Source organism: Xenopus tropicalis, chromosome 1 (assembly GCF_000004195.4).
Source record: "Xenopus tropicalis strain Nigerian chromosome 1, UCB_Xtro_10.0, whole genome shotgun sequence".
Classification (NCBI taxonomy): Eukaryota; Metazoa; Chordata; class Amphibia; order Anura; family Pipidae; genus Xenopus; species Xenopus tropicalis.
This window is the reverse complement of record NC_030677.2, coordinates 84,993,893-85,006,422: the sequence shown is the minus strand read 5'-3', so window position 1 is coordinate 85,006,422 and position 12,530 is coordinate 84,993,893. Positions and strand designations below refer to the sequence as shown.

The 12,530-nt window shown below is 39.2% G+C and overlaps 1 protein-coding gene across 1 annotated transcript in view; it reads right to left on the bottom strand.

The window, feature by feature from the left end:
* The window catches only part of cnot6l (CCR4-NOT transcription complex subunit 6-like), a gene marked incomplete at its 3' end in the record, with an annotated part of 41,013 nt that overhangs the window by 14,779 nt on the left and 13,704 nt on the right, over nucleotides 1-12,530 (bottom strand). The window contains 4 exon segments of the mRNA NM_001126949.1: nucleotides 1,178-1,267; nucleotides 2,917-3,002; nucleotides 3,216-3,402; nucleotides 5,177-5,298. Coding sequence (NP_001120421.1) covers nucleotides 1,178-1,267; nucleotides 2,917-3,002; nucleotides 3,216-3,402; nucleotides 5,177-5,288 — 475 coding nt within the window. The 5' untranslated portion in view covers nucleotides 5,289-5,298.

Sequence of the window (12,530 nt, the reverse complement as noted above, 5' to 3'; positions counted from 1 at the left end):
TTCTGTCAAAAGATTAGTTGTGTCTGTAATTCCTGTGCCAGAGACACACCGCTTTCTGCTCTCTGCCCTCTCCTGCTCCCCCCTCCCCCTCAAGAATGCTAAGAACTCACCCCCCCCCCCCCATAGGAATGAGGATCTGAGCCAATCAGCAGGAAACTGACTCTGTTTTACAAACTGAACATGACACTTGGTCTCGGGCTTGGTGCATTATGAGGCATTATGGGAAATTTCTTTACACAGCTCAGCGTTTTATCCTGTTTGGCTTCTGATAATCTCAACAGGTGAAATATGGGGAGACTTAAGGGCACTATTGAGACAACTGAAGTTATGCCTGCAGCTTGAGATTAACTCAATACTAGCCTTTTCTTCTACTTTAAGCCAAGTATTTAAAAGTAAGGAGAGAAAAGGTTATAGCTAAAACAAATCTAGTTATCAACGAGAAAATGCAAAAGAGAAAACATAAATTAGATCTTGAGCCAGAGGGGTTGTATCTCATATGCATTAGCTACATGTCACATAGTATTTCCTACTTAATACTAAATTTACAGCAAGCATAATTCTATACTCGGACAACTGTGCTGCCGGATGCAGGCCTGCAAAGGAAGTTGTCAGCATCTTTAGTTAGTTTGGGAGAGGGTAAAAGATTGCTCACTGCTTTGAAAAGGTCTAAAAAGGTTAATTCTGTGGGTGGGGAGAATTGGAGTAGGTTCCATTGCATCTAAATTTTATTGAAACATGTATGTGGCATATGTCCGGAATGCAACCTTAAGGGAGATCGATCAAGAAAATGAAAATGTAATAAAAGCTTCATCTGACTGAAACACAGGCCTTCTACATAAATTCAATTAAAAATTCTGTCCTGTCAGAAATGACCAAGTTAATCTTCACTCTCCTCTCCTCATCATGTCTTTCTTCATGCAGTAGGTGGAGTCAGGATTTGATTAACAGTTAGGTCGAATACATCCTTTAATAAAGGGTTGCACACTTTGCCTAGAAATATTAGACCTCAGTTTCAAAATAATAAATGGCTTTGGCATTAAACCCGTTTATCTACATGCAAGATTTGTGCCAAAGACAGTTTAGTCTATGTTGGAGTTACTTGAGTTGGCTCTACAATGACAATACATAAAATTTACAGATTAGAAATATGTAGGTTATTTGTACACTGGGTACATACCGGATAGATTGTCAAGCATGTAATTCAGTAGCTTTCGCATCCCGTCTGGTTCCTGGTAGAGGCTAAGAATGTCCTGTGATAAAGGATTGCCTGCAGATTCACATGCAAAACAAAAAAAAAGCACTGTGTATAGCAAATATGTACTGAAGCTTGGTTTAAGCTTAAAAGAGTGGCTCACCTTTTCAGCCAGGGCAGCATGAGCTTTGACTGTGATGGTGCATCCCTTTACTTGCCTAAAACGTTGGCAACCCCCCCACCCCTTCCCGTTTAAAGTAGAAGAAAAGGTGCAACACCAACAATGTACTGTTGCCCTGCACTGGAAAAAGTGATGTGTTTGCTTCAGAACTACTACTACTACATTTTATATAAATAAGTTGCTCTGTAGCCACATGGGCAACCATTCCAGCTGGCACAGGTTGAATATCAGTTAACAGGCTCTGTAAAACACCATTTTATTCTATAGGGCTTATCTGTTATCTGCAATGTAACCTGTGTCATTTAGCCTTATTTCAATTTGAATGGCTAAGAAGCAGCTTTGTTTATTTAAAGGACAAGGAAAGGCAAAGTCACTTGGGGGTGCCAAAATGTTAGGCACCCCCAAGTGACATTAATTGCTTACCTTGCACCCCAGGCTGGTGCCCCTGTTAGGAGATAACAGCACCAGCCTGGGGTACCTGGGGAGATGCACTTCCTCCTTCCTGCTTCGTTAAGCTGTGACTATGCGGTGGACGCATGCGCAGTAGAGTGAAAAGCCAATTTCTCTGTTAAAGTTCGGCTTTTCACTCTACTGCGCATGTGCGCGTGGTGAGACAGGAAGGAGGAAGCGCTGGCAGTTACCCCGGGCTGGTGCTGTTTTCTCCCAACAGGGGCACCAGCCCGGGGTAAATAGTAGGCGATTAAAGTCACTTGGGGGTGCCTAACATTTTGGCACCCCCAAGTGACTTTGCCTTTCCATGTCCTTTAAACTACAGCAGTGCTTCTGAAGCAAAAAACATACAACTTTTTCCAGAGCAGGGAAACAGTACATAATACTTTACTTAGTGATACATTTTTACTTTTGCTTTATTCTCACCATATATGTAATTCAATAAATCAGCATGCCACTGTGAAAGAAAATGGCTGGTGCATGGTGATGGTAGAAACCACACTGATTAGAAAACAAAGTTAGAGATAAAAGTTTAGTGTGTTAATATCCATAAAACTTAAGCCATGTAGTTATCATTTTAAAGGTCTTGAATTTATATTGTGAAATCACATGTCTTGCTGTCACCATGCTTTCACACTTTAAGGTGACTTGATACAAGTCATACCACCATTGCTTTCCGCTTCTCCTTAACGTGTTTAAACAGCTGTAAAGAAGTGGTTACAGAAGGGATAATCACAAGTACAGAAAAATTGTGCTTGACCTTTGGACAGGCAAGGGACCTCCTGTACTAGCACCTCAAATAAAGTGCTTTTTTACTAGAGATTTGAGCTGTCTATTACTGCCTAGAACTCAAATGTTTACACATTTTATAAAACAGACTAGGCCATTTATTTGTTTTTCCAGCAATATCATGGAAAATTTGTTGCTAGCCAACATTCTATAAAACATTTTAATCTAGCTGTCCAAAACCATGAATGGCATTTGCCGTTACTTAACCTTTGAAGGATATTTAGCACTCCAAATAATTTCGATGTTTTGGGGTTAGTCCTGACACAAAGGCAAAAAGACCACATATACTACAAGTTTCACTCACCTTTCAACCCCAAGGTCTGAAGCCTGAACAGTCGCCCCAGTTCAAAAGGTAAAACCCGTAACAGATTGTTATTTAAAAGCAATTCCCTGAAAAAGTTTTTGGGAAAAAAAATTTAAAAATTTAGAGACAGTAAAACTGGTTGCTAAAACACCAACTACGCAAGAAATTAAGTTTAACATTATTGGCAAACGCATTTTATTTTAATTGATGTAAGGGAACATTGTAAGAATTCTCTGCTCTTTACAATTTAGTTCTTAATAGTAAATGTAATATTTTTTACATGTTAACCAAAAACTCACCTGAGAGTCACTACGTTCCCTAGCTCTGCTGGTAAACTTCTGAGTTTATTGGATGAAAGGTCCAGATAAACCAGATTATGGAGCTTGGCAATATCAGGTGGAATACGAGAGAGGTTGTTATCACTGAGGTGCAACACTGTCAAGTGTGTCAAGGTCCAGAGCGACGTACTCAAGCTCCGCACCCTACCTAAATAAATTAAAAAAAAACAAACCACAAATAAAATAAACAAAACACCAGCTACCAAAGGCATAGTCATAGGGCCTTGCTACTTGCATTCTTAAACTACTGGCTTCTTGGAACACAAACAGTTAAAATTACTTTGGAGTACTTATTTGGAAACACATTTTCCAGAAAGCTCAGAATTATGGAAAGGCCTCATTCCCTTAAGTTAAATTAAGTAAAAATTTCTATCTCAAAGCAAAAATTTCAAATTTTTATTAATTTCCTAGTACTTGATATTACAAATCTGCAATATCTGAAAAACACCCAACTCAGAAGCATTTCAGATAGTAGATCCTATACCAGCTTATGTTGTCAATGCTGGGCCAGAGGTATTTGCACTCAACTGCCAATAGCAGCAAAAGTCAGATTTCGATATACTTTTGTCAGTGTTTGGATTAGAGAATAAAATTACTTTTCACCTTAATCAGTTTTTCTTTAGCTGTTTGTCTCAATATAAACTTTATGGTACATTTGTATTTAGATATAACCTCACAATAATTAGGGAACCATGACATGCGACATGCTGTTAAAACAGGAGGCAAATATCTTGTAACAATTAACAGTACTGTGTTTATTCGTCTTATTAACTCATTCACACCTCTAAACACCAAAGTATAGGATAAAGCTTTAAAGGACATATCAACCCGAAAAATATTTTTTTTTTTTGCCCAATAAAAGAAAACGTAATTAATTGATAATGGAAAGTTGCTTAGCATTATCAGTCATTAGTGCTTTAAAAGTTATTTGTAAATGTAATTGCTACTGAAAGCAGCATTTGCTGTAACATGTAAAAATAGCAGGAACAGGAACAGACAGCTACAATAGAGTGCCTGTGGGAACCAGCAATGCCATCTCTTCATTGGCTGCTAGATGGGAGGGTGTTTTTGGTAATCTGAGAAGAACTGAGCATGCTCAGTAGCCAAAAGTTAAAGTAAATTCCTAAGGGGGCAGGGGTTGCGAGAATCCCTTAATCCAAAGTGATTAGAGGGGAAGGAAAGGTGAATCACTGGGGTGAAACTGTTTTCTTCTCAAAGGAGCACCAGTCTGGGGTAAAACTTTGGGTGGGGAGGGGGGGGTGCCTAACATTTTGGCAACCCCCAGTAACTTAGCCTTTCCTTTTTCTTTAAGGGAATGCTGCAGTCAACTGGAGCAGCAGGTATTTAAACATTTAAAAGAGGCTGTTCACGGATTACATTTTTTGTGTGTGGGTTTACGTCCATTTCATCCAAAATTTTTTTACAAAATGTGTTCAATATACATTAAATTATTGTTTAATGGTTCTAACATTATAAGAATGTAATTTTAGGTAAAATCAGTATTCGTTTAACCCCTTCTGTTTTCTGGATCTTACACTTAAAAGATTTCAGGTCTTTTCTCTTTTAATCAGCTGTCTTGAGAGAGACTTCTGAGAGTGTTTCAAGAGTTTAAAAATGTAAATGGACAGATAATGCTTTCAATTGCTATTAAACTTACAAATAAAACTTTAAAAATCATTGGACAGTGTTTAATGTCTAAGGGAAAGTTGCTTAGAATTACATTCTTTAATGGTTTACATTCCTTTTTTAGTTTAAAGGCTAAACTGAACAAAGAAATATAGTTAAATGTGTAAGTTTTTGTAAACTGAAGTCTAAATCTGTTTTTTAAACTACGGGTACAGTATGTTATAGAAGAACAAAATGCAATGAGTATATAGCCCAACGGACACTTCTCATTCAGATCACAGAACTGAAATGCTCACCAGAAATCTCCAATTCATCCCAGTGTGACTTTTTTCCATTTGCCACCTCCTCTGCCGACATGATGGTATAAATTCTGCGAGGATCAGGAGGGTCATATTTTTCTTTTGGCATCCCTGTTAGTCTGTAAAAAGAGAGAGTGCACATAAGTGATTGCACACCAATGCAGCACCCCACCTAACAAGTATACAGGTGAGTTCCTTGGGCCCAGGCTGCCCCGAGGCAACCTTTTTAGATGTTTCTGCACTAAAAGATTAGGATTGCGCTTTCTACACTACAAAAGCTGAAATTCCAATTTAAATATCAGAATTTCTGCTATTAAAGTTACCAGGAGAGGCTTTTCCCCACCCCTGGTAAGTAGGTAGGTAATGCAGGTAAGTCATGGGAATAATGAATGATTCAATAAAACAAGTACACTGCAATTTTTTTTTTTTTTTTTAAAGATGAGTAAACACATAATATCTATTATTGTGAAATGAAAGCATCCAGTAACAATACAACCTTGCCCATTAACCACTGAAACCTTTTTTAGTATTTAGCACAACCAGTATGAACAGAATCTAGCAACACCACACATTCCAATAACAGTTCCCTATCTGCACCACACATTTTAAAACAGAGAGCATCCTGCAGAGACCCAATATAACAAAGTCACAGTCCTATTACAGATTAAAAGTGACCCCCACCCCCAGAGAGAGAGAAATTAAACTAGGACATTGCACATTTAGATGTGACAAACTGAACCACATACCTCAGAATGTAGCAGAACTTTAGAAAAGTATTTGATTACAAATCATATTCAACTATGAACTACAACCTGAAGCTTTGGACATAACAGTAGGTTAACAACATGCACAAATGCACAATTTCATATGCCTCTTCATTGCTAGCTACTAACTTGCATTCCTGTTGTTCGTGTGTAGAGCTTGGAAAGTCTTAACTTAAAAAAATTATTTTTGTTCAGCAGCTGATTTAAATTGAATGAGGCAAAGTTTATTAAAAAAAAAAAAAAATATATATATATATATATATATATATATATATATTTTGGTACACTTGGAGGCAAAATGCTGGCCAGTGGCATAGTGGGCAATTTGGATGCGACTCATCCATTGTTTGGTAAACCACCTGCTGCCATTACAATTCTTATAGGAACAAATATATGTTCTATATTCTACTTCAGGTGGAATAATGAAATAATGATTTACTGCACTGATGAAAGCTTGTCCAGTTTTAGGAAGTGAGCCCCAAACAAATGCTTTTTATAATTTCCAGCTAAAGGACTACTGATCCACTTGCATTTAAAGGAGACATATCCTATAAAAATTATGAATGTACCAGGGAATTATACTCCTCTAGATATAGAAGGATTGTGCTTAAAAAAGTTGTGTTTCTGACTGATTTATTGAGAAATTCCACAAAAACCCCACTAGCCCCGCCCATCTGTTCCACTTCCTACTGGCTGAATTCTCTGGATGAGCTGGGGAGCCGGCGGCCCTCCGTACCCTGCACTGTGAGATAGGAACCAATCAGCAGCTTGGCTGACCTGATAGGGAACTGAAGCCTCTCTGTGCTTGTGTGAGTGCAGGGCTGTGATTGGCTCTCCCCCTCCTACTGTGCTTCTGGCAGGGACCGTTAGGACACGCCCACTCTTCATTTCAAACTCGGACAGAGAAGTGATAGGTTCTATAGGGAGCTCCAATAAAGGGGCCATTGTTACAGATAGGATTAATTTTTAGCACAAAGTGAAACCAGCACCGGATATTATTCATAATTGCCTACAAAATTACCTTTTTTTCCCCATTTATCCAATATGTCTCCTTTAAGTCTCAGGTGGATTGCATTTATATTCCAAAACATATTCAGGTATGGGATCCCTTATCCGGAAACCCGTTACCCAGAAAGATCTGAATTACAGAAAGGCCATCTGCCATAGACTCCATTATAAGAAGATAATTCTAAGTTTTAAAAATGATTTCCTTTTTCTTTGTAATAAAACAGTACCTGGGATCCCTTATCCGGAAACCCGTTACCCAGAAAGATCTGAATTACAGAAAGGCCATCTCCCATAGACTCAATTATAAGAAGATAATTCTGATTAAAAGTTTTAAAAATGATTTCCTTTTTCTTTGTAATAAAACAGTACCTTGTACTTGATCCCAACTAAGATATAATTATTCCTTATTGCAGGCAAATCAATCCTACTGGGTTTAAATTATTTTTTAGTAGAATAAAGGCATGGAGATCCAAATTATGGCAAGATCCCTTATCCAAATGCCCCATGTCCCAAGCATTCTGGATAATAGGTCCCATACCTGTATATTTAAATTAATGCCTGTAGTCACGTTGAAACAATTTGAAAACCTGCTGAGCCTGACCCTGTAAAAAGTAAATACAGACTTCCCTTTGTGCTATAATTACACTAAAGCTAGAATGTGCATCTGATTTCTTAGTATGTTTTACATTTCCTGTTCTCTATGCATGACAGATACAAGGACTCACACCTTAAGACTATGTTTAAATGGAATTCCACGAGGCAATTAACATTAAAGGAGAAGGAAAGGCTAAGTCACTCGGGGGTGCCAAAATGTTAGGCACCCCCAAGTGACTTAAATCGCTTACCTTGTGCCCCTGTTAGGAGAAAACAGCACCAGCCCGGGGTACCTGCAGCGAGCCTTCCTCCTTCCGTCTTCGCGTTGCTAGCGAAATCCGTGGGCCGGCGCATGCGCAGTAGAGTGAAAAGCAGACTTCTATGTTTAAGTTCGGCTTTTTCACTCTACTGCGCATGCGCGCGCAGCGAATACAGAAGAGGAAGCTCTCGCAGCTACCCCGGGCTGGTGCTGTTCTCTCTGAACAGGGGCACCAGCCCGGGGTAAAAAGTATGCGATTTAAGTCACTTGGGGGTGCCTAACATTTTGGCACACCCAAGTGACTTAACCTTTCCTTCTCCTTTAAAGGAACCAGTATGTGGATTATGGAGAGAATAAGTACAGCACCTCAAGTGTAATCAGACCTTCGTTCCTTCTATACTTGAAAGAGAGAGAGACAGACACCCAGGGAAAGCCTTGTGCCCTGAAATAGCTCATCAGTACCCTGCCCACCCAAGCCTCCCACCCACTGACAAAAGGCCAAGTAAAGGTGGCCATACACGCACCGATATGATAATCGGTGCGTGTATGGTATGTCAGCGAGCCGACCGATGTCGCAGGAAGCTGCTGAAATCGGTCGGCTCGTCGATCGGCCAGGTTAGAAAATTTTGATCGGGCGCCATAGAAGGCGCCTGACCAAAATTCTCCCTTCAGAGCTGAATCGGCAGAAGGAGGTAGAAATCCTATTGTTTCTACCTCCTTACCTGCCGATTCAGCCCTGAATGGTGTGTGGCGGATCTGATAATGTTTCGTGCGACCGATGGTCGTACGAAACATCGTCGGATCGCCACGTGTATGGCCAGCTTAATACAGACAATAAACCAGTCTAAAGAGCAATATGTCTGTGATTGGAGGGATGAGATAACAAACTCCTAGAAGCTTGTTATCTACCAATCACTAGGAAGGGAATACAGACTGGCCCCATACCCGAAAAGGCTACAGAACCCTAAAGACAGACAGATCCTGAGCCAGTACAGACTGAGTGCCTACAGCCTGGAAATTGAACTGGGTCGGCACCAACAGACCTACAGGCCCATGGAGAGCAGGCCGTGCCAGCAATGTAGAGGAGGAGACCCACTTTCTGCTACACTGCTAGGCACCTACTGCCAGAGACTCTCCCATCACATCCCAGACTTCCCATCTATAGAATACGAGGGAAAACTCCGCATCCGACTGGGAGAAGAGGCACCGACAGTAACAATGGCAGCACAATACATAACAGACTGTCAGACTGGGAGAGACAGGACTTTCCCCTGTACCCATAAACCCCCCCCCCCCCTAAATTTCCATATACTGACCACATAACCCCACCCATTACACCCTCTACCTGCTTTGGCAATGCTAAATGTATTTGGTCCTGCCAATAAAGCTCATTTGAGAAGACACTGAAAAGTAAGTCCCCTAGTTTATTAATGCCTTACAAAACTATCCACTAACTCTTCTAATTCACTCTGCAGTGAGTTTGGCCCACATTTACACTATCAGTGGTATCTGTGCATTTACACTATCTGTGGCATCTTGGCAAACCCTATTACTAAAAACACGTGTTAGGCTGAAGACTCAAGTAACGGGGCTACTTTTCGACCAATGTAGTTTCTGCAAGGATTGTGTGTGCTCCCCGGCATCTCCCTTCCAAATGCCAAAAAAAAAAAACACATACTGACAGGTTAATTGACCATAATGTCTTGTTATAGAGACCATGGAGTAAAAGCTCAGCTGGGGCAGGGACTGATAGCGCAGGTATTGGCTCTGACATGAAAACTCTCATGTTTCAGTACCAATATCTGCGCGTGCCTGCGGCCTACAGCCAACATCATAAGGGGCCGGTTGTCTGCTTGCTGCTAAATGCAGCACGTAGAGAGCAGGACCGCTTCACACAGGACTTATAAACATAAAGGTTTTTTTTATTAAAGGCAAAATAACAAAGACTGATGTTTCGGCTGGAATACCAGCCTTTCTCAAAGTTTTGTGTTTGTATATGTATTATATATATATATATATATATATATATATATATATATATATATATATATATATAGACACCATCTATGCAAAGCTATACTGTCATTACTTGTCAGTTTTAAAACGGTAAACAGACTACAGAGCTCATCAAGAACACATTTTTAAGAATATATGTAGACTTTATTCCCCTTACTCTTAAATGACTTTAAAATAGTGCCCAAAATAATATTCCCTGCATTCAGTCTTGAGTAAATTGTTTACCACAAGCAGGTCAACGGCAGCTCTGTTACTTGCTAGTCTAGCGTGAAACTCTGCCTCTTGTCAAGAGTTGCCTATTGTGCATGCTTGCTGTCTCTAGTTTCAATTAAAGCAGAGGCAGCAAGAATGCACAGTAGGCACCTCTTTGACCATCTTCACAGTCAGAGAGGAAAGCTCAGAGCTCAGAGGGGCAGAGCTTCACACTAGACTAGGAAGTAGAGAGCTGAAGTTGAGCTGCTTGAGATACAGAATCTACGGGAGACTAAGGGCAATGCGTTGTATAGAGTCTTTTTAGGGGCTTTTATAATAAAAGGCTTACTTATCCTTCAAGTCTCTTAACCAAAGTAAATACGATAAACAATGTTAGCTGTTATACTTTCTTGGTACATGAAAGATTGAAAATAGTGGAAATGTTCCAACATACACAAATATGAGATTGTGTTTAATAACATGGTAATGGTGTAAGCTATTTCGTTATTAGAAGATAATTACGTAAGACCAAAGAGATGGTGACCAGTAGCCTATTAGCTGCTCATCTAAAAAAATTCTACCATCCCCAGATGGTTCTGGCCTTTGCAGACAGGTATGCCCAGCCCTGAAACAGCTTCTGATACATGTGCCATCGAGTGCATGGCTGCACTCGATCAGTCTGGCTGAAAGGTCATAACCATACAGAAAAATGAATTATTACATAGAATGTCAATGTCTGTAAGCAAGGGTGGCTCTATGATCCAATTCCCGTATTTGTGGCAGTTACCTGGAAAAACTTTATCCAGAAACCTCAGAATTACAGGAAGGTCTCCCACAGACTACAGGGCAGATTTATTAAGTACGATCACTCTGAATCCAACTTGTTCGTACTGAGCGTATTTTCTGCAACTTTTTCATACCTTTGTTACGACTTTTTGTACTTTGGAACAAAATTTGTGCAACAAAAAAAAAAAAAAAGTCTGCAGAAAATGTTTTCAACAGGCCTTGATCCTTCACTTGAGGGAGGAAGCACATGAAGCTGTAGGGAAATCTCTGTTCTCGCTCTTACCCTGCTTTGTTTAGTCTTTTAAAAACGAGATTATCATTTCTGTTCCCTGGGTGTCTCTAATGGCAAGCCAACAATCTCTAACTTGAAGGTTGCAACTCTTATGGGATGCCACAGCAAAAATAAATGAATTATGTTATGAGAATTACAGACTTGAAGCAGATTCAGAGAAACATAAGCAGCCTCTGTTTTTTTAATCAAATTAAGTAACCTAATTTTATTTTAGGCAATACAAGCCAAATGCCTAGTAAAGAGCAAAAGGAATGATATTAAAATGCCAACACTATTTGACTGAGAAAAAAAAATACAGCTGGAGTAAAAGAAGTCCAAATAATGTCTTGCTTTAAGGTAAGGGTAAGCAGTTACTAAATGCCAAATTAGTTCAGTATTAAAGAACCGAGCCATAAGTAATGCCATGTTGCACAATTCTTAGGAAACTGAAGCAACCACCTTACCAAAGGTTTATATACTAACTAGGCTATATGATTACTGCTGGAAAACACAAGCTTTTGCAGATAAGAACACAACTTAGCAACAGTGATTCTCACATATTTTCCTAAAAAAAAAAATGTTCAACTGGAAACTTTAAATTCAAATTGTCTGCAATTGGAGCTGAAGTGAGGCACGAGCACAACTACATGCATGGCAAGGACTATTTAAATGACTTAATAACTAATAACTTAAAATTTCAATTAAGATGAATACGAGGATCCACACAAAAAAAGTGAATATGCAACATAATCGAAAATGCACACAAAGTTTTATATACAAAGTATTATATACACAGCTGTTATGTTATGTAATTGTAACTAATCACTTGCCACTGTAACAGCTACCATGCAGCAAAGACCTCCAGGCGATGATATTGTTAAAAATACATGACTGGAGTACCAAAAAATAAAAGTCACTACATGTCACATGGTTAATCCACAAAACAACCTCCCAGAATGCCAAGCTGCAGAATATCAGATGCGGGGATTACTTTCAATACATAATAAGTCACGCTTTCTTCATTTTCTTTGAGCTTTTATGACTTATCGCATATGACTGGAAGAAATCAGTCTGAATAGGACATAAGATAGCAAACCTATGCCAATTCTATGATCACCCTCTTGACCCAGTCTGTGCTCTAGGGGTAAGCTGTGTCTGAGGGGGTAGAAAGCCCAGAAAAACCCCTGGCAAAACAGTTTTATTTGGATATGGAAAATTTAAAAACATGACTAACAATTAATTCCACTGTAAATTGTGATACAATGAAGACACCTCTGTATTTTAATCCATAAATGGTGCTAAACGGAACAAGCAAATAGAGTTGCAATTATTGTACCTCTGCCTGTTAAAATAATGTTTGTATCCCTATGAACAAGCCTGGACCTAACCTTTACTAAATATGTCATGCATTACATTATATTACATTACATTAACATTTATTTATAAAGCGCCAACATATTC